The sequence below is a fragment of the Xenopus laevis genome, chromosome 5S (assembly GCF_017654675.1).
Source record: "Xenopus laevis strain J_2021 chromosome 5S, Xenopus_laevis_v10.1, whole genome shotgun sequence".
Classification (NCBI taxonomy): Eukaryota; Metazoa; Chordata; class Amphibia; order Anura; family Pipidae; genus Xenopus; species Xenopus laevis.
In genome coordinates, this window is record NC_054380.1 from 137,308,766 (window position 1) to 137,332,838 (window position 24,073).

The window sequence follows — 24,073 nt, forward strand, 5'->3', positions numbered from 1 at the left end:
GGGCTGAGGATGGAGAGCGTTTGTACTGAGGGCCGAGGATGGAGAGCGTTTGTACTGTGGGCTGAGGAGGGAGGGCGTTTGTACAGACGATGGAGCGCGCTTTGTACTGAGGGCTGAGGATAGAGAGCGTTTGTACTGAGGGCTGAGGATGGAGAGCATTTCTACTGAGGATGGAGAGCGTTTGTACCGAGGGCTGAGGATGGAGAGTGTTTGTACTGAGGATAGAGAGCGATTGTACTGAGGGCTGAGGATGGAGAGTGTTTGTACTGAGGAGGGAGGGCTGAGGATGGAGAGCGTTTGTACTGAGGGCTGAGGAGGGAGAGTGTTTGTACTGAGGGCTGAGGAGGGAGAGTGTTTGTACTGAGGAGGGAGGGCTGAGGATGGAGAGCGTTTGTACTGAGGGCTGAGGATGGAGAGCGTTTGTACTGAGGGCTGAGGATGGAGAGCGTTTGTACTGAGGGCTGAGGATGGAGAGCGTTTGTACTGAGGGCTGAGGATGGAGAGCGTTTGTACTGAGGGCTGAGGATGGAGAGCGTTTGTACTGAGGGCTGAGGACCGAAGAGGGAGGGCTGAGGAATGAGCCACGGGGGAGATCACAACAGCATATGTGGTAGTGATGTGTGGGTCAAGAATTTCTCAACCCGCACCCAACCCTAAACCGCTCCTGCCCTCTTTTTATAGACCAGCGCCGGACCCATAGTGATCTCACAAAAGGAACGGGGCAGGCAGAAGTCTATAAATTCCGGCGTCAGAAGCCGACAGTAGTAGGTTGTGTGTGGGCAGAGCAGAAGAGCTTGACCCACACCGAAGATTTTGTGTAGGAGTCGGCCCGCACATCACTAATATGTGGGCAGCACGGAGGTGTGACTGCAGCCTCTTGGGATCAGTGAGTATAAGAGAAATTCTTTGTTAGGAGAGCGCACACAGGAGCTTGTATTCTCCTGATGATGTCCTAAAATGCGTCCTATTTAACTGCAAGAAAATGTAACTAGGGGAGAACGTTTAAGGATTTCTCCATCTTTTTTTTCCTTTAGGGCTTATTCTGGACTGCCACTTTTATAAACTGTCCCCTAGAGCTCTTCTGTTGCTCCTCTATGGAGAGTTGTAGTTTAGAAACAGCTAGGGAGCCACAGGCTGACAATCACTGCACCAGACAAACCAGACCTAAATAATCAAACACCTAGCGAACAGACAAAACGTAAGCTTTTGGGGCTTATGTACAAAGGAATTTCTTATTTATACTATTGGTTTTTGCTGCACAGGTATCTAACGGGAACACACTGATGATACAAAGGAGTATGTAGTGCATGCATCACATGGGGGGTTTCGCCTTCCTTTGGATCAACTGGCAGTTAGGCAGGTTAAAATAGAGTTAAAAGGTTAAACTTGATGGACGTGTGTCTTTTTTCAACCTGACTTACTATGTTACATATAGTGTAAACATCTGTCTCTTCCCTGTAGGCTTTGGATTGCATTGTGTATGGTAAGGTGGGGTGTGCACAGTAAAGCTTAAAGGGATACTGTCATGGGAAAACATTTTTTTTCAAAATGAATCAGTTAATAGTGCTGATCCAGCAGAATTCTGCACTGAAATCCATTTCTCAAAAGAGCAAACAGGTTTTTTTATATTACATTTTGAAATCTGACATGGGGCTAGACATTTTGTCAGTTTCCCAGCTGCCCCTGGTCATGTGACTTGTGCCTGCACTTTAGGAGAGAAATGCTTTCTGGCAGGCTGCTGTTTTTCATTCTCAATGTAAGTGAATGTGTCTCAGTGGGACCTGGATTTTACTATTGAGTGTTGTTCTTAGATCTACCAGGCAGCTGTTATCTTGTGTTAGGGAGCTGCTATCTGGTTACCTTCCCATTGTTCTGTTGTTTGGCTGCTGGGGGGGAAAAGGAGGGGGAGGTATCACTCCAACTTGCAGTACAGCAGTAAAGAGTGACTGAAGTTTATCAGAGCAGAAGTCACATGACTTGGGGCAGCTGGGAAACTGACAATATGTCTGGCCCCATGTCAGATTTCAAAATTGAATATAAAAAAACCTGTTTGCTCTTTTGAGAAATGGATTTCAGTGCAGAATTCTGCTGGAGCAGCACTATTAACCGATTCATTTTGAAAAAAAAATTTTTTCCCATGACAGTATCCCTTTAAAGATCCTTTGTATTAGCCGATACGGGCAAAGCCCAACTCAGCACAATTCTTTCCAAATGTTTCCACTGAGACTTCTGGTCACAACACAGTCGGCCTACATTCAAATTGCTTTGCCTTCAATCTCTGTTTATGGTTGACCCTATGTTATATCGAAACATCACCATGACGGGAGGCAGTATATGTGATCAGCGTCCCTAAAATCATTATGATGCTTTGCAGACTCCTCTCTCCTGAGCAGCAAGCGGGGTGCTGTGAAAGAGATGTCTCGGCTTTGAGAAAGGAGCAGCTTTTTTTCCTTTAAGGGGAACCATCCCAAAAATGAAAATGTAATATATGAAATAAGAAACTTTCTAAATACAATTAAATATTCTGTACTGTTTCTGAAATAATCAAGTTTATGTTCACTATTCCTCTCTCAGCATCTGTTTCTCTTCATTCTGTCTTCATGCAGCAGTTGGGTGTCAGATATTCATTGACAGTTAGATCCAATATATCTTATAGGGGGGCTCCTTTCCTAGCAGATGTATTAGAGCTCACTCAAATAACTGATTCCAGTACAAACAAAATCTAACAAAATAACTGCCTTTTGCACAAATTCTGCATGTAGAGAGACATGATGTCTGGTGAGTTTAATAGAGTGAGCTCTAATACATCTTCTAGGCAAAAGGAGCCCCCCTATTAGATATATTGGATCTAACTGTCAGTGAATATCTGACACCCAACAGCTGCATGAAGACAGAATGAAGAGAAACAGATGCTGAGAGAGGAAAAGTGAAGATAAAATTTATTATTTCAGAAACAATACGGAATATTTAATTGATTGGATTTAGAAATTTCAGTATGATGGAGCTCATATTAAATTTTCATTTTCGTAATTGTTCCCCTTAAAAGGGGTGGTTCACCTTCAAGTTAACTTTTAGTACGTTATAGAATGGACAATTCAAAGCAACTTTTAAATTGGTCTTCATTATTTATTTTTCATAGTTTTTGAATTATTTGCCTCCTCTTCGGATTCTTTCCAGCCTGTTTCTAAAAACAAATGCTCTGTAAGGCTACAAATGTATTGTTACTGCTACTTTTTATTATTCATCTTTCTATTCAGGCCTCTCCTATTCATATTCCAGTCTCTTATTCAAATCAGTATGGTTGCTAAGGTAATTTGGACCCTAGCAACTAGATTGCTGAAACTGCAAACTGGAGAGCTGCTGAATAAAAAGCTAAATAACTCAAAATCCACAAATAATAAAAAACGAAAACCAATTGCAAATTGTCTCAGAATATCTCTCTCTACTTCATACTAACAGTTAATTTAAAGGTGAACAACCCCTTTAAGGTGATAAAGAGGTTTGGAAAGGATAAGGATGTTTGGGGTCTGTTGGTTACTGGTAATGTGGAGTCACATAAGCATTACTGTGCCCCTGAATAAAGCCAGGTCATTTCCCAGCATTCCCCTTAGGGAGTCTCCAGAATCCCATCTTCTGTCTCCAGTTCAGCCAGTTGCCTTCGGAGCGCATTTACTTTGACTTGCAGCTCTTTGTTGTACTCAATAATGTGAGCCGTCTCTTCATAGGCTTCTTCTAGGTACTTAGATGATCTGTTCCAACGCAGGAAAACACCTGATACAGAAGAGGAAGAAGCAGAAATATTAGTGGGTGGGAATGAACAAAGGGGTCAGAATCCATCTCTCCACCAGCTCAATTTAACTTGATTCCCCCCACAATACCAGCATGAAAGATCTATCAATCAGCAGGCTTCTGCTACATTGTAGCGACAGTCAGAACCAATAGTACGGAGAACCGAAATGAACGGATACTGCTACCGATCAATAGGTGTTAGATTTACAAGCAACTGATAACAGGTAATGAATGTGTATTGGTAAGTTGCTTACAATGACATTTCAGGAAAAGGTTTGGGTTCAAAACTCCTTTAAAGGGTTCACCTTTACGTTAACTTTCAGCATGTTATAGAATGTCCAATTCTAAGCAACGTATCAGTTGGTTTTCATTATTTTTTTTATTTTTTTTTATAGTTTTATAGAGGGATGCACTGAATCCACTGTTTGGGATTCGGCCGAACCCCAGAGTCCTTGGTGAAAGGTCCGGCCAAATACCGAACCGAATCCTAATTTAGATGTGCAAATTAGGGGCAGGAAAAGAAAAAGTGGAAAAAATTCTTCTTTTGTGTTGAAAAGTCATGTGGTTTTCATACCCGCCTCTAATTTACATATGCAAATTAGGATTCAGATTCAGTTTGGCTAGGCACAAGGATTTGGCCGAATTCTAATCCTGCTGAAAAAGGCCGAATCCTGGATTCAGTTTTATAGTTATTTGCCTTTTTCTTCTGACTCTTTGCAGCTTTCAAATGGGCATCGCTGACCCCATCTAAAAAACAAATGCTCTGTAAGGCTACAAATGTATTGTTATTGCTACTTTTTATTACTCATCTTTCTATTCTGACCATCTCCTATTCATATTCCAGTCTCTTATTCAAATTAATGCATGGTTGCTGGGGTAGTTTGGACCCTAGCAACCAGACTGCTTAAAATACAAATTGAAGAGCTGCTGAATAAAAAGCTAAATAATTCAAAAACCACAAATAATAAAAAATTAAAACCAATTGAAAATAAATTGTCTCAGAATATCACACTCTATGGCAGTGATCCCCAACTAGTAGATTGTGAGCTACATATTACTCCTCAACCATTTGGCTGTTGCTCCCAGTGGCCTCAAAGTAGGAGATTATTTTTGAATTCCAGACTTGGAGGCAAGTTTTGGTTGTATAAAAACCAGATGTACAACCAAACAGAGTCTCAGTGTAGGTTGATAATCCACATAAAAACATTTTTCATGCTAGTGTTGCTCCCCAAAAGGTTGGGGATCCCTGCTCTGTCATACTGAAAGTTAGTGCAAAGGTGAACATCCCCTTTAAAGCAAAACTGTAATGACAACAGTCTGTAAGGCCAACAATAATTACCTTCCCACAGCTGCAGGCTCTGAGGTGCTACCGACGGCCAGATCACCAGCCCATTTGCTTCATAAAGAGGATTGAGGAGTTTGTTGATCTCAGAGGGTTGGTTCACCCATGACCAGAGGGAAAGAGTTTTCTGGGAGAGCTTCAATTTATTCCTTGAAAATAAATACATAGATACAAATCAACCAAAAAAAGAATGTAAGACATAAAGGATAAGTAAACCTTAAAAATAAGTGAGTGTAAAATTGATGAGCTATTGATGGGCTATTCTAAGCACTTCTGCAATGTACATTCATTTTTTATTTTCTTTTAATTCCAAGATAATAAAGGAGAAGGAAAGTCAAAACATAGATAGCCTTTTAAGTAAAGGCTGTGGCACATAGAACTTACAGAGGCAGCCATGATGCGCATTAGGCAGAAGTTACTTGAAGTGCGCTTGTACTCTGGGCGCAGCCTTACTGCCAATGATGATGGCTAGGAGCGCGTTATCGTTGACCCTTATGCCCACGCCCCCACCCAATCAGAAGAGGAGCTTTTTTATGTGTAGGAGACGCAAGGGAATCACTTTTAAATTTCAGTGGGGATAGCAGTCTGCATGAAGCGCTTGCGGTGCGCAGCAAGGGGACAGTAACTCCATACAGAGCAGGCTAAGGTGCGGCCAATATCTATGACTATTTCACTACTGACGCGCTCCGGGTCAACTGTTTTTTTGTCGCATGCGCAATAAGAAAAAAGAGGTGAAGGAAGCCATCGCTACATAACTAACATAGCGCCTGCCTGAATTTAAAAATGATGCGAACATGTATTTTAGGAGATCTGAATGACATAAGCGCTTTTTTAACCTAGTGTTTCAGGAGGTCTTAAGTAGTACAACACAAGGAGATAGGTATTGTTTTGTTCCTTTCCTTCTCCTTTAAGGGATACATGTACTGTTAATATGAATGAATTTTGTTACAACAGCGCCACCTGCTGGTCAGTTTCCCACCAGTCTGACCAGCAAGTAGTCAAGGAAGTTGTCAGGAGAAAGAAAGAGGCTGATGTTCTTCTGCTTAGGAAATATGTATAAAAAGGTTTCCAATTTTATTCCTAAGCAGAAGAACATCAGCCTCTTTCTTTCTCCTGACAACTTCCTTGACTACTTGCTGGTCAGACTGGTGGGAAAATGACCAGCAGGTGGCGCTGTTGTAACAAAATTCATTCATATTAACAGTACATGTATCCCTTAATATCTTGCAATTAAAAACAAATAAATAATGAATGTACATTGCAGAAGTGCTTAGAAAAGCCCCTCATCATTTTTACATTCACTTATTTTAAAGGTTCACTAATCCTTTAATTCTATAACAATTTATTTAGCCGACAGGTGAAAAAGACTCTCACCTTTCATAGTCGTTGTTACCCAGGAAGGTGCCAAACTGAGAGGCATAGGAATGTTCATAGAGGGTGAGGAGAAGGCGTTCATTGAACTGGAAAGAGCAGGGGAACTGACGCAGGATCTGCCACACGCAGTCCAGGAAGAGCAGGAAGGTCGGAGACTCCCACTTCGGTTTGCTGTTGGAGTAGGCAGACTGTGCGCAACGCTGCTGGAATGGGTGCCCACCCTGTGGGAAACACATGGAATATCAGGGTCACAGGCTACTTCTAAAGAACAAACAGAGGTTCAGTGGATTCTGTCTGTTGCCCCACAAAGAAGCACTGAACTTCATCTACTCAATGGGGACAGAGGCAGTGCCAGTGACTGGCACACGACCCTAATGGTTGGCTGCAAAACAAAAGGGTTTGGCTTGTCGGTCTGTGGGGAAAGCAGTCAGTTTATTAAAGGAGAACTATCTCGAAAATAAAAATTTAATATGAGCTTTGGCCTACTGAAATAAGAAACTTTCTAAATACATTCAATTAAAAATTCTGCATTGTTTCTGAAATAATCAAGTTTATCTTCACTATCCCTCTCTCAGCACCTGTTTAAGTTGGGTGTTAGATATTCATTGACAGTTATATCCAATATATCTTATAGGGGGGTTCCATTTCTCGCAGATGTATTAGAGCTCACTCAAATAACTGATTCCAGTACAAACAAAATCTAACAAAATAACTGCATGTAGAGAGACATGATGTCTGGTGAGTTTAATAGAGTGAGCTCTAATACATCTTCTAGGCAAAAGGAGCCCCCCCTATAAGATATATTGGATGTAACTGTGAATATCTGACACCCAACTGCTGCATGAAGAGACAATGAAGAGAAACAGATGCTGAGAGAGGGATAGTGAACATAAACTTGATTATTTCAGAAACATTTTTAAGTGATTGTATTTAGAAAGTTTCTTATTTCGTTTTGCTGAAGCTAATATTACATTTTCATTTTCGCAATAGTTGCCGAAAACAAAACATACTAAATAACAGACTGTACAGACAAGACACTGCAGTTTTTCACAGCATAATAAATAGGTCCCAATATCTCTAGTTTTTATTAGGGATGCAACAAATCCAGGATTCATTTTGGGAATGCAGCCCGGATTTGGCCTTTTTCAGCAGGATTCGGATCTGGCCAAATCCAAGTGCCTGGATGAAGCAAATGCTAAAACCCATGTCAATATTCAACACACAAACAAGAAAGTTCATTTTTTGTAAACCCTTCTTTCCGTTCAGTTCTGTATTTGGACAAATCACTCATGAAGAATTAAAGGAGAAGGAAAGGTTAAAACTAAGTAAGCTTTATCAGAAAGATCTATATAAACCCAGTAAACCCTCGAAGTAATGCTGCTCTGAGTCCTCTGTCAAAAGAAACAGCACATTTCTTTCCTTCTATTGTGTACTCATGGGCTTCTGTATCAGACTAACTGTTTTCAGCTTAAACCTCCAGGGCAAGGGCTTGAGCATGCTCAGTTTGTTCCCCTCTCCCTTCCTGCTGTAATCTGAGCCCAGAGCTATGAGTGAGCAGGGAGAGACTCAGGCAGGAAGTGACGTCACAACAAGCTAATGTGGCAGCTGCTTATGTCGTACAAATGCCCAGAATATAATGGCTGCTCACCTGGAGCCACTCTCTCTCAATCAGAGACTCAAAACCACGGATTGTTCTGCACCTTGGGTCCAAGATGATTTGAGCCAGAGAGGTGACTTGTAGGGTGGAGTCCATCCCCTCTGAACCGTGAACCAACACAGATGCTCCTTCTCTGCCACAGACAGAAACAAAGGTGGGTGAATTGGGCATGAATTCTTATTTGTACATAGTTACTAACAACCTGCAGCGCTGATCCCATAAAGTCACACAAAACTTATGATTTGAGTCCAAGGCACAGGGAGACTGAGCTATACTGAAACACATAATAAATGTTCTGAAGCCCCGTGACTACCGACTCTGCATGTCAGTATTTCCAGTATTCCGAAATGGAAATCTGTACAAATAGCTAAAAGATTGGATATTTAGAAAGCTATCCTGTATGCGGCCATCTTTATGCCGTCAACTTGTTTAAACCATCACGCTGTACTTAGGAACTTACCTATCAATGCACTGGGCAGCAAGGCAGGCGGTGGTTAAAATTTCTTTGATGTGAGTTAACCAGTTAGAAGCCTCCAGTTTGCTCAGCCAGCGATCCATGTTGTGGGACTGGTCATTACAGGCCTCGACCAGCTTAATCAGACTCTCTTGCAAAATGTTGAACCTATAAAGGACAATAAAGGTTTGGAGTTAAAGGGATGCTGACATGATCTTTAAGATGTAGTTGTTATTTCTAAATTACACTGCAAATAATTCACTCTACAATATAAAATGTCATTCCTGAACCAACAAGTGTATTTATTTGTAATATTGGTGTGTTGGTGCATCTCAGGTCATTTTGCCTGGTCATGTGATTTCAGAAAGAGCCAGCACTTTAGGATGGAACTGCTTTCTGGCAGGCTGTTGTTTCTCCTACTCAATGTAACTGAATGTGTCTCAGTGGGACCTGGATTTTACTATTGAGTGCGGTTCTTATATCAGGGGTGCCCAGGACGTTGATCGCGGTCTACTAGTAGATCCCGTTAATGTTCCTGGTAGACCGCGACCTGTTCTTGTGATTGGACCGTCCGCCGCATAGCAACTGCCTCTGCTCGTTGTTACAAGCCTGGTCTGCTCTCTCCCCACGGCTCCTCCTGGACTCGCCAGCAACGCACACACAAATATCCAGGTATGGAAAGGGAAGCTCAGTCGCTATGTCGACTATGCCTGTCCCTCCTGTCAGGGTGCCCGTTCTTTTTGCGGATAACCCGCGGGTAGGGTTGCCACCTTTTCTGGAAAAAAATACTGGCCTTCCTATATTCTTGCCGTTTTTCCCTATTAATAACATTGGCATCAAGCATAATTTTTGCCAGCCAGGCCAGTAAAATATCGGCCAAGTGGCAACCCCACCCACGGGTACCCGACCCGCTGCAGGACTTTACCTTAAAGTCAAAGTGCTCCGAGTCCTCTGTCAAAAGAAACACAGCATTTCTTTCCTTTTTTCAAGGGCTTCTGTATCAGATTTCCTGTTTTCAGTTTAAATCTCCAGGGCTTGGGCTTGAGCATGCTCAGTTTGCTCCTCTCTCTCTCTCCCTCCCTCCTCCCCTCTCTGCTGTAATCTGAGCCCAGAGCGATGAGTGAACAGGGAGACTCAGGCAGGAAGTGATGTCACACCAAGCTAATATGGCAGCTGCTATTCTAAACAAACAGTTTCTAGAGCTGTTTACTCAGGTATGGTAAAGCATTCTGCAGAATAAATATAGTGTTATAGCTTGTACTATTGTGGCTAATCTATTGGCAATAAACTGCTTCGGTAGCTTTCCTTCTCCTTTAAAGTGGTAGACACTGTAGTCACTGCAGACGGTTACCTCTCAATAGACTTGTGTATCCGCCTCCATTGTGGATAATGGGCTTCCTGTTCGAATCCCCCTCCCCGTGCCCTGGACTGCTGAGCTACATTCAGAGCGCGGGTGTCTATAATGTATCCACGTTTCCCATGCTTCAGTGTGGCATTAATAAGCTTCTCGTCTTCCTTGCAGCGCTTTCCGTTGGTGCCAGTTAGCGGCTGGCTGCTGCGCATCATCACCTGTACCAAAAGGACATTATTAGAAAAGTCTCAGGTATGTGCCATTTGCCTGCTAAGGTCACTGGCCACCAACTACAAGCAGAAATTTCAGATTTCCAAATGCAAAAATCACGAAAACTGTGTGATTTTTTTTTTTATATAAAATCAGACTTTTAAAAAAAGCACAATTTTTTTGGAAATTAATTTAACCTCGATGTTGTAGTAATAATAGTAAAAGTAATAATAAATAAGCGTAAAAAACTGGAGCGGATTTGATTGGAGTTTGTAGCACAAAATATTGAGATAAATTCGGAATTTAATAAATAAACCCCTTGGTATGTTCTAGAATGGTGTATTCTAAGCAACTTTAACATTGGTCTTCATTGTTTCTTTTTTATGTTTTTTTTAATTATATGCCTTTTACTTCTGATGTTTTCCAGCTTCCAAATGGGGTCACTGACCCCATCTAAAAAGCAAATGCTCTGTAAGGCTACACATGTATTGTCACTGCTACTTTATATTACTGATCTTTCTATTCAGACCTCTCCTATTCATATTCCAGTCTCTAATTCAAATCAATGCATGGTTGCTAGGTGAATTTGAAGCCTAGCAACCAGATGGCTGAAACTGCAAACTGGAGAGCTGCTGAATAAAAAGCTAAATAACTCAAAAACCACAAATAATAAATAATGAAAACGGATTGCAAAAAGTTTCAGAATATCCCTCTCCACAGCATACTAAAACTTCATTTAAAGATGAGCAACCCCTTTAAATTTCAATATACTCGTAATTCGATTATTGGAGTTATTGGATTGAAAAAATTGAATATCGCACAAATTTTACAGACTCGAAAAACTCAAATAGAATTCGACTAAACTCGATTTGAGTTTTTCCTCCGAACAAAAAAACTTGAATATCTGGAAGGCTAATAACATGTCCAAATTGGTCCCTGGAGCTCTCCCATTGACTTATACGTTAACTCTGCAGGTTTTAGGTGGCAATTGCAAAAAGTCTCAGAATATCGCTCTCTACATCATACTAAAACTTAAACAACCCCTTTATATTCAAATATAGTCGTAATTCGATTGTTGGGGTTATTTGATGAAAAATTTAATATATAAAACTCTCACAAATTTTACAGACTCGAAAACTCGAATCTAATTCGACTAAACTCGATTTGAGTTTTTCCTCCGAAAAAACTCAAATATCAGGAGGGCTAGTAAAGTCCAAATTGGTCCCTGGAGCTCTCCCATTGACTAATACGTTAACTCGGCAGGTTTTAGGTGGCAATTGCAAAAAGTAGCGATGCACCGAATCCAGGATTCGGTTTGGGATTCGACCAGGATTCGGCCTTTTTCAGCAGGATTCGGATTTGACCGAATCCTTCTGTCCGGCCGAACCTGAATCCTAATTTGCATATGCAAATTAGGGGCGGGGAGGGAAATTACGTGACTTTGTCACAAAACAAGGAAGTAAAAATGTTTTAACCTTCCCACCCCTAATTTGCATACACAAATTAGGATTCGGATTTGGATCGGTAGTCAGCTGAATCTTTTGCGAAGGATTCGGGGGTTCGCCCGAATCCAAAATAGTGGGTTCGGTGCATCCCTAGCAAAAAGTCTCAGAATATCCCTCTCTAAATAATACTAAAACTTAATTTAAGGGTGAAAAACTCCTTTAAATTCAAATATACTCGTAATTCTGTTATTTGATAAAAAAAATGTGATATCTAAAACTCTCACGAATTTTACAGACTCGAAAACCCGAACCGAATTCAACTCAACTCGATTTGAGTTTTTCCTCCTGGAGCTCTCCCATTGACTTATACGTTAACTCGGCAGTTTTTAGGTGGCGAATCGTCGAATTTTTAAAGGGCCATTGTATGCTAAATCTCGAAATCTGAATGTAAATTAAAACTCGAATTGAGTTTGGATAATTCACAATTCGAAGGAGAGTTTTGACCATAAAAAAAATTCGAATTTTCAATTCGACCCTTAATAAATCTGCCCTTGAATGTGTAATTCATATAAATGAAAATAAGCACATGTACATCTGTGTTTCAGTATCAAACCAGACCCTACTATTACACTTTACTGCAAGGGCGTCCGGGATTCTGGGTTTGAGCAGATGTGCAGCTGGATCAGTCCTAAGGAGACATTCATTATGATAAACACTGCTCTGAATGGGTGGCACCCACACGACTGCCGCTATTTATCACCCAAGCAGCAAAGGAGATAGAAAGAGGTTAATGGCCCCTCTGAGATCGACATAATTTGCCTCACTAATCACTCAGGTGATAGATATACAGACAAAGGACACTGCCGCATAGAGAAAATAAGAGCCACTTACTTTACTGTAAACCACAGGATTCCCGTAGTGACTGGTTATGATGAGCAGCAATATACAACAGCAATAGAAACTATGGTTAAAGGAGAACTAAACCCTAAACATGAATGTGGCTAAAAAGGTCCTATTTTATATAGTGAACTTATTGCACGAGGCTAAAGTTTGAGCTTGTCAATAGCAGCAATGATCCAGGACTTCAAACTTGTCACAGGGGGTCACCATCTTGGAAAGTGTCTGTGACACTCACATGCTCAGTGGGCTCTGATTGGCTGTTGAGAAGCTAACGAATCCTGGATTGGGTGCATCCCTACTTTTCATAGAGACTTGAACTGGTTTCAGTAGTTTCCTTACCATTCAGTGGCTCTACAAAGTGGCCAGTGTGAGTAGCCTCCCTGCGAAACCATGTAGGGTTAGTGAGCTTACCATGCCATTTTTCTTGTGGTAGTAGCTAAGCATGGGAAACCGGCCAGCATGCCGGAACGCAGCGACTTTTCGAAGTGAGTCGTCATCTATAGATTTGGGCACTGTGACGAGCTGAGGGTAAGACAAGCACACCGAGTAATCCCCATTCACTGAGCTCAGCCTCCAGTCGTCTGTCTGAAAGAGAGAAAGAAACCCATGAAGGTCAAGCGGGTTAAAGGGGATGTAAAGGCAAAAAAATAAAATCCCATTTTTACTTTCTTTAATGAAAAAGAAACCTATCATCTCCAATATACCTTAATTAAAAAATGTGTACCGTTTTTATAAGAAACCTGGCTGTATGCAGTGAAATTCTCCCTTCATTTACTTGCTCTGACAGCTGTAGTTAGGAAACTTCAAACGGTCCCTAACTGCTCTGCAGGGAAATGATTATACTTTCAAATGACAGGGAGGAGCCCTCCACCTTACTTCAAAGAACTCAAGCTTTGTTTGTTTCCCTGTAACAACTGTGTAGATTTGAATCCACAGACCCAGTGCAGTCTGTATATTCTGATTATTAATCAGTCTTGCTGTATCGGCTTCTGGCAGATATTATTTGACTTGTGCGGTTTTGATCATTTATGACGATCCCTAAGCTTAACCTCCCAACTGAAGTCCAGACCACACTGAGCATGTGCGTAGTCTTGGTCTTGCAAAGATGTATAACAAAGTTACAAGATGACATCCCCCTGCGCCAACTTTAAAAGCATAAATCATTTGTTTGATTAGGCTTCTTGTGCAGTAAGTTCATGTTTATGTTTAGTATACAAAATACAGCATTTCTAGCCTTACTCAATTTTAGACTTTAGTTGCCATGACAAAACTCAGGAGTGACTAGAGTGACTAAAGTGACACACTACATCATAGCTTTCACCTCCCGTCCTGCTGTTTTGATGATGCTTTCCACATGACCCCTAAGCTTAGATTCTTAGAACAGCAGCCCAGAGCCCACTGAGCATGTGCAGTGCCACTGAAAACACAAAAGAGGCCTAACAAGATCCAAGATGGGAAACTACTGGGGATAATTTGAAGGCCTGGATTATTATTGTTATAGGGCTGCTTATTACGGGGGCCTATCGGCTCCCAGCAGGGAAAAGTCCGGACCAAGGAGGATGCCCCAGGCAAAAGTCCAAGTTCACGGTACAGACAAGGGTTCAAGAACAAAGCGTAGTCAATATCCAGGCAGAGATCACAAGGCAGGCAGATTAGTAGCAAGGTCAAGGTTCAGGCAGGGTCAGACGTCCAGGAATCAACAACACGCGAATTAAAGCACCCAGTAATCCACAAAACAAGTCCTATAGTCGGGCATTGGCACCGGCATCCTGGACGTCGTTTTACCTTGAATTTGGCGCCAAAACACAGCATTGAGACGTCACACGTTTGCACGCTGACGTCAACGTGCGGCACCCGAAACCACGCGGCGACCGCGGGCGCTGCCATCTTGGATTAGCTGCGGTTGGGAGCAGGAGCGCTCCGCCGCGCTCCTGACACTGCTAAACCTTTGGTTCACAATATAAGATACAGCATTTCAAACCATAGATCCATTTTAAGGCTTTAATTCTTGTTTAAAGGAGAAGGAAAGGCTAAGACTAAGTAAGCTTTATCAGAAAGGTCTATATAAATACACCAGTAAACCCTCAAAGTAATGCTGCTCTGAGTCCTCTGTCAAAAGAAACAGCACATTTCTTTCCTTCTATTGTGTACTCATGGGCTTCTGTATCAGACTTCCTGTTTTCAGCTTAAACATCCAGGGCTAGGGCTTGAGCATGCTCAGTTTGCTCCTCTCTACTTCTCCCCTCCCTGCTGTAATCTGAGCCCAGAGCTATGAGTGAGCAGGGAGAGACTCTTAGACAAACTTAGAGATAACCACACGTTATATACCCTGAGTTCTTCTCTTGGTGCTCAGTGATAGCGGAATCGGCCACCTTACTTTCAGGATATAAAGGAATTCAACGGCACACAAGATGTGCTTTATCAGGGCAAGCCCTTGCACTTTTATTAATGCAATGTGCAACGTTTCGGGGGGGGGGGGGGGCAAGGGCTTTCCCTGATAAAGCACATCTTGTGTGCCGGTGAATTCCTTTATATCCAAGAAGAGACTCAGGCAGGAAGTGATGTCACACCAAGCTAATATGGCAGCTGCTATCCTAAACAGAGACAGGGTCTAGAGCTGTTTACTCAGGTATGGTAAAGTATTCTGCAGAATAAATATAGTGTTATAGCTTGTACTCTTGTGGCTAATCTGTTGGCAATAAACTGCTTCAGTAGCTTTCCTTCTTGTTTAACTCAGGAAGATACAAAACAATGCTGTTTTTGTCATTAATCAGCAAGAATCAGGAATCCCCCTTATTTCCGGATATTAACAAAGGAAGTTATGTGTTATCTAAAAACACAGGAAAACAAACAGACCTCCTCCCATGGCCTCAAATAAAGGCAGGCTGTTGTTTCTCCTACTCAATGTAACTGAATGTGTCTCAGTGGGACCTGGATTTTACTATTGAGTGCTGTTCTTAGATCCACCAGGCAGCTGTTATCTTGTGTTAGGGAGCTGCTATCTGGTTACCTTCCCATTGTTCTGTTGTTTGGCTGCTGGGGGGGGGGAGAGGGAGGGGGGTGATATCACTCCAACTTGCAGTACAGCAGTGAAGAGTGACTGAAGTTTATCAGAGCATAGGTCACATGACTGGGGGCAGCTGGGAAACTGACAATATGTCTAGCTCCATGTCAGATTTTAAAATTAAATATAAAAATCTGTTTGCTCGTTTGATTTCAGTGCAAAATTCTGCTGGAGCAGCACTATTAGCGGATGCCACACACACACACACACACACACACACACACACACACACACACACACACACACACACACACACACACACACACACACACACACACACACACACACACACACACACACACACACACACACACACACACTGCTTGTTTGTCCAGCCTCCTCCATAGCATGCTGGACATTCTGTGCTGCATTGCAAGCGCACGTGTTTACTACTTGACGAATCCAAACACACTATCCTAGTTAAGGGATAAGTAAACCTTAAAAATAAGTAAATGTAAAATAGCAAGTATTACCAGCAAGTAGTCAAGGAAGTTGTCAGGAGAAAGAAAGAGGCTGATGTTCTTCTGCTTAGGAATAAAATTAGAAACCTTTCTCACATCTTTCCTAAGCAGAAGAACATCAGCCTCTTTCTTTCTCCTGACAACTTCCTTGACTACTTGCTGGTCAGACTGGTGGGAAAATGACCAGCAGGTGGCGCTGTTGTAACAAAATTCATTCATATTAACAGTACATGTATCCCTTAATATCTTGGAATTAAAAGAAAATAAATAATGAATCTACATGGCAGAAGTGCTTAGAATAGCCCCATATCAATTTTACATTCACTTATTTTTCAGGTTTACTGATCCTTTAAACAAGCGATGGTGAGCATGTGACTAGTGATGTGTGGGCACGCCTGAAACCAACGGGTTTACCCAGGTTCAGGCCGGCTCCTGCACAAAATCTTTGGGTCGTGGGTGGGTCTGTGGCTCTACAAATAGAGGGGGAACGGCAGGCTGGGCCAGTTGTGGGTTTGGCGGGGGTGGGTTAGGGTCGGGTGCGGGTCAAGAATTTCTCGCCCCGTACACCACTACATTTGACCCCAAAACAGATATCTGTATAATAGAAAGAGGACGCATGGAGCACAGGGAAAGGTAATTTGTATTGCAAAAAGTCAGTCATTAGTATATAAGCACATCAGTCTTGCCTGCTCACTTCCTTCCTCGCTGTGTGTCACTGTAAGATATCCCCTCAGTCACAAGATGACAGTTATGATAAAACCCGGCCAACTGTCAGCAAGCATGGCTCAGTATTCCCGAATAGGGTGTGTGGCATGGGATTGATAAACTCTCCATTGACATGGCACCGCCAAGGAATGCAGCATTATTGCAATATAAGTATAACAAATACAGAATTCGAGTCTAAACAAGTGTTACTTCACAATCAGGCCAGTATATCAGAGCTTACAATCTAATTGTGCGAGCAAGGCATCCCATTTTATTTGGAGAACAAACACTAAATAAAGCACAGGCACAAAAGGATTTTCACCAACCTCAGGAGGGATGAGAGATGTCATTGCACTACACTGGAAACCTTAGTGATGATGATAATGATGTGATCAGGGCCACCGTTAGAAATCACGGGGCCCCGTACAACAAAATCTTCAACTCCTCATCCTTTCGTGACTTGGGGTCTTTTCGTCGCTTCAGGACTTCAATTTAGTCTGTTTTCATGACTTCAGGGCTTTTCGCCACTTCAATTTAGTCTTTTTTCGTGATGTCGATCTTTTCATTGCTTCAGGACTTCGGCTTTTTCAGCACTTCCGCATTGCAGCTGTTCAGGACTTTGGAAGGAGGCGGCATGGCTTCGGTGCTGTCAAGGGGGGCCTGGCTCTTTCGAAAAGTTCAGCACTGATGGTGGCCCTGGTTGTGATGCCCACTTACCTCTAATATGAGTTGCTCAAATTCTTGTTCAGGGGAGAACAAGCTCCATCCATCCTCCGTTACATCAAACATGGGCCGGTAGAAGAAGGGGTACATCAGAGTGATGGAATCCAGTGTAGATAGGGCCTGCACAGTCCAGCATAAACAAGGCATTATGGGGAGGAAATACTTAAAGGAACAGTTCAGTGTAAAAATAAAAACTGGGTAAATAGACAGACTGTGCAAAATAAAAAATGTATCTTATATAGTTAGTTAGGCAAAAATGTAATGTATAAAGGCTGGAGTGACTGGATGTGTAACATAATAGCCAGAACACTACTTTGCAGCTCACAAATAACCGCAAATAATAAAAAACAAAAACCGATTGCATTATACTAACAGTTAACCCAAGGGTGAAATTTGCATTCAGCTGGATCCTAAAAATAACACTAAATTCCCTTTCTTACCTCAATGGAGCTGGCAATGTTCAGGCATTCCTCCATCCCACCGATTTCCAGCTGTATTATCCGCAGGTCCTTACATTTAATGGTGATGGTTCCAGATGTGCCAACAAACCTGCAATACATACTGAGAGGTCAATACAAATATCTGCCCTGGCTTTAAATGGCCACGGAACTCCTGTGACCTCTAATACAGGTATGAGACCCGTTATCCAGAAACCGGTTATCCAGAAATGTCCGAATTATGTATAGGCCATCTCCCATAGACTCCATTATAATCAAATAATCCAAATTTATAAAAATAATTTCCTTTCTTGTGTAATAATAAAACAGTTGCTTGTACTTGATCCCAACTAAGATATAATTAATCCTTATTGGAAGCAAAACCAGCCTATTGGGTTTATTTAATGTTTACATGATTTTCTAGTAGATTTAAGATATGAAGATCCAAATAGCAGAAAGATCTGTTATCTGGAAAACCCCAGGTCCCGAGCATTCTGGATAACAGGTCCCATACCTGTACCTTTATACAGAATGCTTAGGACCTGTAATATAATTCAAAGCTTTCTGGATAAAATAACCCCTCAGTGACATGAGTGATACTCAGAGTTCCCTATTTAAATCAACCCTTCTAATATCCTTATCATTTACAGTAGGGGGTTCATTATCCCTTATAATACATGAGTGATACTCAGAGTTCCCTGTATAACTCAGCCTGCAGCCTTGTGCCTTTATATGGTCACAGAACCCCTCAGTGACTTCTAATATCCTTATCATTTACAGTAGGGGGTACATTATCCCTTATAATACATGAGTGATACTCAGAGTTCCCTGTATAACTCAGCCTGCAGCCTTGTGTCTTTATATGGTCATAGAACAACCCCTCAGTGACTTCTAATATCCTTATCATTTACAGTAGGGGGTACATTATCCCTTATAACACATGAGTGATACTCAGAGTTCCCTGTATAACTCAGCCTGCAGCCTTGTGTCTTTATATGGTCATAGAACAACCCCTCAGTGACTTCTAATATCCTTATCATTTACAGTAGGGGGTACATTATCCCTTATAATACATGAGAGATACTCAGAGTTCAATGTATAACTCAGTCTGCAGCCTTGTGTCTTTATATGGTCACAAAACAACCCCTCAGTGACTTCTAATATCCTTATCATTTACAGTAGGGGGTACATTATCCCTTATAATACATGAGTGATACTCAGAGTTCCCTGTATAACTCAGCCTGCAGCCTTGTGTCTTTATATGGTCACAAAACAACCCCTCAGTGACTTCTAATATCCTTATCATTTACAGTAGGGGGTTCATTATCCCTTATAATACATGAGTGATACTCAGAGTTCCCTGTATAACTCAGCCTGCAGCCTTGTGCCTTTATATGGTCACAGAACCCCTCAGTGACTTCTAATATCCTTATCATTTACAGTAGGGGGTACATTATCCCTTATAATACATGAGAGATACTCAGAGTTGGCTGTATAACTCAGCCTGCAGCCTTGTGCCTTTATATGGTCACAGAACAACCCCTCAGTGACTTCTAATATCCTTATCATTTACAGTAGGGGGTACATTATCCCTTATAATACATGAGTGATACTCAGAGTTCCCTGTATAACTGAGCCTGCAGCCTTGTGCCTTTATATGGTCATAGAACAACCCCTCAGTGACTTCTAATATCCTTATCATTTACAGTAGGGGGTACATTATCCCTTATAATACATGAGTGACAGTTCCCAGTAGAATCAGTAGGAGGGAGAGTAGAACAGAGAAGGAGGGAGTGTATAAAACAGACAGAGGAGGGTGAGTAGAGATAATACAGACCGTTTGTCTATGGAGTCGATGTTGGAGTGTAGGAGCCAGAGTTCCTCGCTGTTGTCCTGCCGGGAGCTGAGGATGAGGTGGTGGCCGGTCAGACAGAGGGTGCCCCACACCGGGGAGTGGAAAGGCCGGTGCAGAACCACATTATCCACCCGGGGAGTTTTAATCAGCTCGGCGAACTCCATCCAGAAAGCGGCGCCGTCAACAACTCACAGACCGGATTCCCGCAGGCTCATTCCTGTCACCCAGTCAGTTCCAGCTTCCTCCCAACGCGCATGCGCCGCCACCGAGCCGGAAGTTTACTGCGCCAAGGCGGAAGAGGCGCAATTCCTTCGCCAAGTGTCACAGATAATGTGTCCCCGCTCTGCTTCCCAAGGAAGCTAATAACATCCCACTTTTTAGACTCATGTCTACAGTTAACGTTTATATTAAAACACATTGAAATCAGTAGTTGTGGATCCCTTTAAGCTGTGTCTAAAAGTCTCACAGAAACCATTTCCCCTCCAAATCTCCAGTCCCTGCCCAGGCTTTTCTCCTGCATTGAGCTGAGTTTTAGGTTGGAAGCAGCCCATACTGGCAGTTTGTAGCAGAGGGGCAGTTGTAAGAGCCACAGACACTCTTAATTGCACTGGAGGAGGCTCTTAGGGCCTCTGTACTGGAAATGTCTGGGCTTATTTGGAGTCTTAGACAGTCCTGACCTGGCAAGAAAAGTAGCTTAATGCATAGATTCTGCTGGACATCGATAAGGCTTCTTTTTCCATAGCGGTATACAGGGTCGGACTGGGCAGACGGGACAACAGGAAAAAACCCAGTAGGCCCCCCAAGTAGAGTTGGCTCTTTTTCTGGCCAAAAATACCGGCATTCCTATATTTCTATGGTTTTCCCCTATAAATAACATTGGCATCAAGCCTCGCCAGCTAGGGTTGTCCGTATTACAAATTACAATTACAATGTAGCTGCCGGTAATTTGTAATACCCTTAAGAAAAGGCCTTGCCCTCGGGTGGAAACTTACCTTTTCTTCCTCATCTTGCCTAGCGAGATGTAGCCCCGCCCCTTATGTGGCACAGCTCTGCCCCTTTTTACGGCACAGCCTGCACTTTAAGTTACCACCCCCCGCTGGCCGGTAATTTTTTTTTACAACGGTGGCAACCCTATCGCCGGCCTAGATTTACAGCTCCTGCTTCTACCGCACGAAAAAAACACAGTGCGCCTGAGTTTGTCAGTGTGGCCGGCCGAAAAACAGAGTGTGCACCTGAGCACGGCAGCACAGTCGTGGCGGTCTGCCTGGACAGCAGCCGCGGTGGGCCTAGGGTTGCCACCTGGTGGCTATTTTACCAGCCTGGCCGATATAAATGATGGTTGATCCCAATGCTATTAATAGGGGGAAAAAAAATATATAAGTAGGCTGGTATTTTCTTCCAGAAAAGCTGGCAACCCCAGGTGGGCCCCGGGCCCCAGTCCAACCCATGGGGTATGTAATGCTGTAAGAGGGCCGTCATCCCTGCAGTTAGGGTTGCCACTTGGCCAGTATTTTACCGGCCTGGCCGGAGAAAATGATTGTTGATCCCAATGTTATTAATAGGGAAAAAAGATAAATATATAGGAAGGCCGGTATTTTTTTCCAGAAAAGGTGGCAACCCTACCTGCAGTTAGGGTTGAGCAAGAAAACAGAACAGTCCCATCTAGGGTTGCCAACTTTTCTGGAAAAAAATACCGGCCTTCCTATATTCTTGCCATTTTTTCCTATAAAATAACATTGGCATCAAGCATCATTTTTAATGGCCAGGCCTGTAAAATACCAGCCAGGTGGCAACCCTAGTTCCATCAGATATAATATGTAGGCAGACAACCAGGGTCGGACTGTGGGGCCAGGGGCCCACCGGGACTGCTGTCCAGTGCCCCCTCCGGCGCTGCCCCAAAAAACAATTATACCGGAAAAACTGAATTCCGGAGAGGGGGTCTGGTCCTGCGGGGGCCCATGAGGGTCGGGGCCTACCGGGTTTTTTCCCAGTGTCCCGCAGGGCCAGTCCAACACTTCAGACAATTAACCAGCATGCTATCAGCCTCCCGATTCCCCGTCTATCCCACAGTCACAAATCACTTATTTAGGGGGTTATTTATCAAAGGTCTAATTTCAAATTTATGTGAATTTTTATTTCACTCTAATAAATTTGAATGTACTCACAACTTGAATGGGATGTTATTTTTTGAAAAAACTAATTTTCGATCGAATAGTCCCGGCCCAAAAATTCTAATCGAGTTTTCCTCAAAAAAAAAAAAAAAACTCAGGAAGGCAAGTAACATATTCTAGATGGCTCAATGGACCTCTGTCATTGACTTGTAAATTAACTCGGCAGGTTTTAGGTGACAAATATTCAAATTAGAACTGTTTCCATGGTCGAGTTGTGATAAATCTCACATTCGAATTTCCATTCGAGTTGGTGCTTTTAAATTTGAATTTGTGAGTTTTGACACGAAAATAAAAAAAATAGAATTTACCATTCGAACCTTAATAAATTTGCCCTTAAATGTCCTGGTTCTTGCAGGGCCCCTCTTACAATCCGGCATTTAGTGGGTGTTTTCTTGGAAAAATAGACGTTAAAGGGGAAATTTAATCTACTCCATGTCCATGCTACTCCATTGTACTCAATGGGTTAAGTAGCCTCCCCAAGCACAACAATCACCCTCTGCCTATGACTTTTTCAAGCACGTTCCTTCTATATTTTAGAGCATATAATGCACTGGCACATTATTGTTGTTCACGCAATATGTCTCTTTTAAAGGCACTATTCCAATCTGCATTATTTTTTTAAAAAGCCCCATTAAAATAAGTGACACATAATACTAAATAACAATGAAATCAGATATTGCCCTTCTTGTCCAGTATTTCTGCATGATCATAATCCTCTGTAATCTGGTGAAATCGATTTACTCTTAAAGGAGAACTAAACCTCAAAATGAATATGGTTAAAAATGCTGTATTTTATATTCTGAATTTATTGCACGAGGCTAAAGTTTGAGCTTGTCAATAGCAGCAATGATCCAGGACTTCAAACTTGTCACAGGGGGTCACCATCTTGGAAAGTGTCTGTGACACTCACATGCTCAGTGGGCTCTGATTGGCTGTTGAGAAGCTAAGCTTAGGGCTCGTCACTAATTATCCAGCAGAAAATGAACTTCCCCTCTAATATAAGATGATGCTACAGATTCTCCAGGAATCCTACACTGAATACATACCACCCAACATTTTGGAAATAGAAAGAGGGACAAAAATATTTGCCGCGCAAAGCGATGTGGATTTTTTTGACCACACCCATTTTGTGGCCACCCCCTAATTACCATGTCTATTTTACAAAATGTGTCAGGTTATAAAAGTTTGAACACATTTCTGTGGTTTTTATGTGTTATTACAGTTTTGCTAATGATGGTGAAATGCCCTTTAAGCTGTGAGTCTAAGGGGCAGATTTACATATGGTCGAATATCGAGGGTTAATTAATCCTTCGACTTTGAATATCGAAGTCGAAGGATTTACCGCAAATAGTTTGATCGAACGAAAAATCGTTTGATCGAATGATTAAATCCTTCGAATCGTTCGATTCAAAGGATTTTAATCCATCGATTAAACGATTTTTCTTCGACCAAAAAAATTGTTAGAAAGCCTATGGGGACCTTCCCCATAGGCTAACATTGCACCTCGTTAGGTTTTAGGTGGCGAAGTAGGGGGTCGAAGTTTTTTTTTAAAGAGACAGTACTTCCACTATCGAATTGTCGAATATTCGAACAATTTTTAGTTCGAATCGTTCGATTCGAAGTCGTAGTCGAAGGTCGGAGTAGCCAATTCGATGGTCGAAGTAGCCAAAAAAATCATTCGAAATTCAAAGTTTTTTTTATTCTATTCCTTCACTCGAGCAAAGTAAATGGGCCCCTAAGTTCTCCCAAGAGACCTGTTACAAAAGTATCTATTCTGGGTTCTCTGCCAAAAGCCAATTACATTAGAAACTTTGTATCTTTTACTGGCTGTTCAGTGCAGGAGATCAAAGAGAAAGTCGGGACATTTCAGTAATAAACCCCGGACTGCGGTTTGAGCCGTCAAAATCGTGACTGTCCCGTGAAAAACGGGACAGTTGAGAGGTATGTTTTTATATATATATATAGATTTGCTTGTAAGGATCCGCACACCAAAATTTTCATCAAACAAAAGTGTTTTATTCAGGACATGACGTCATCTTTGGCGCCATATTCAAATGGGGGAGTGGTATATAAGCACCATTTTGTTGTACATGCATTATCCTTGAAAAAGGCCCTAATGTGGGCCGAAACGTCGG

General features: G+C 42.2%; 1 protein-coding gene across 1 annotated transcript; it reads right to left on the bottom strand.

Moving 5' to 3' along the window:
• Positions 1-3,369: 3,369 nt before the first annotated feature.
• Positions 3,370-20,095, bottom strand: mtmr9.S (myotubularin related protein 9 S homeolog). Its single transcript, XM_018266017.2, has 10 exons — positions 19,750-20,095; positions 17,916-18,024; positions 17,470-17,595; positions 12,934-13,107; positions 9,968-10,185; positions 8,623-8,784; positions 8,154-8,295; positions 6,506-6,726; positions 5,129-5,280; positions 3,370-3,771 (listed from the first exon to the last, which is right to left on the bottom strand). Exons 1-10 carry the CDS (start codon positions 19,929-19,931, stop codon positions 3,608-3,610), a joined length of 1,650 nt encoding a protein of 549 aa, XP_018121506.1. The 5' UTR covers positions 19,932-20,095; the 3' UTR covers positions 3,370-3,607.
• Between the last annotated feature and the right edge of the window lie 3,978 nt (positions 20,096-24,073).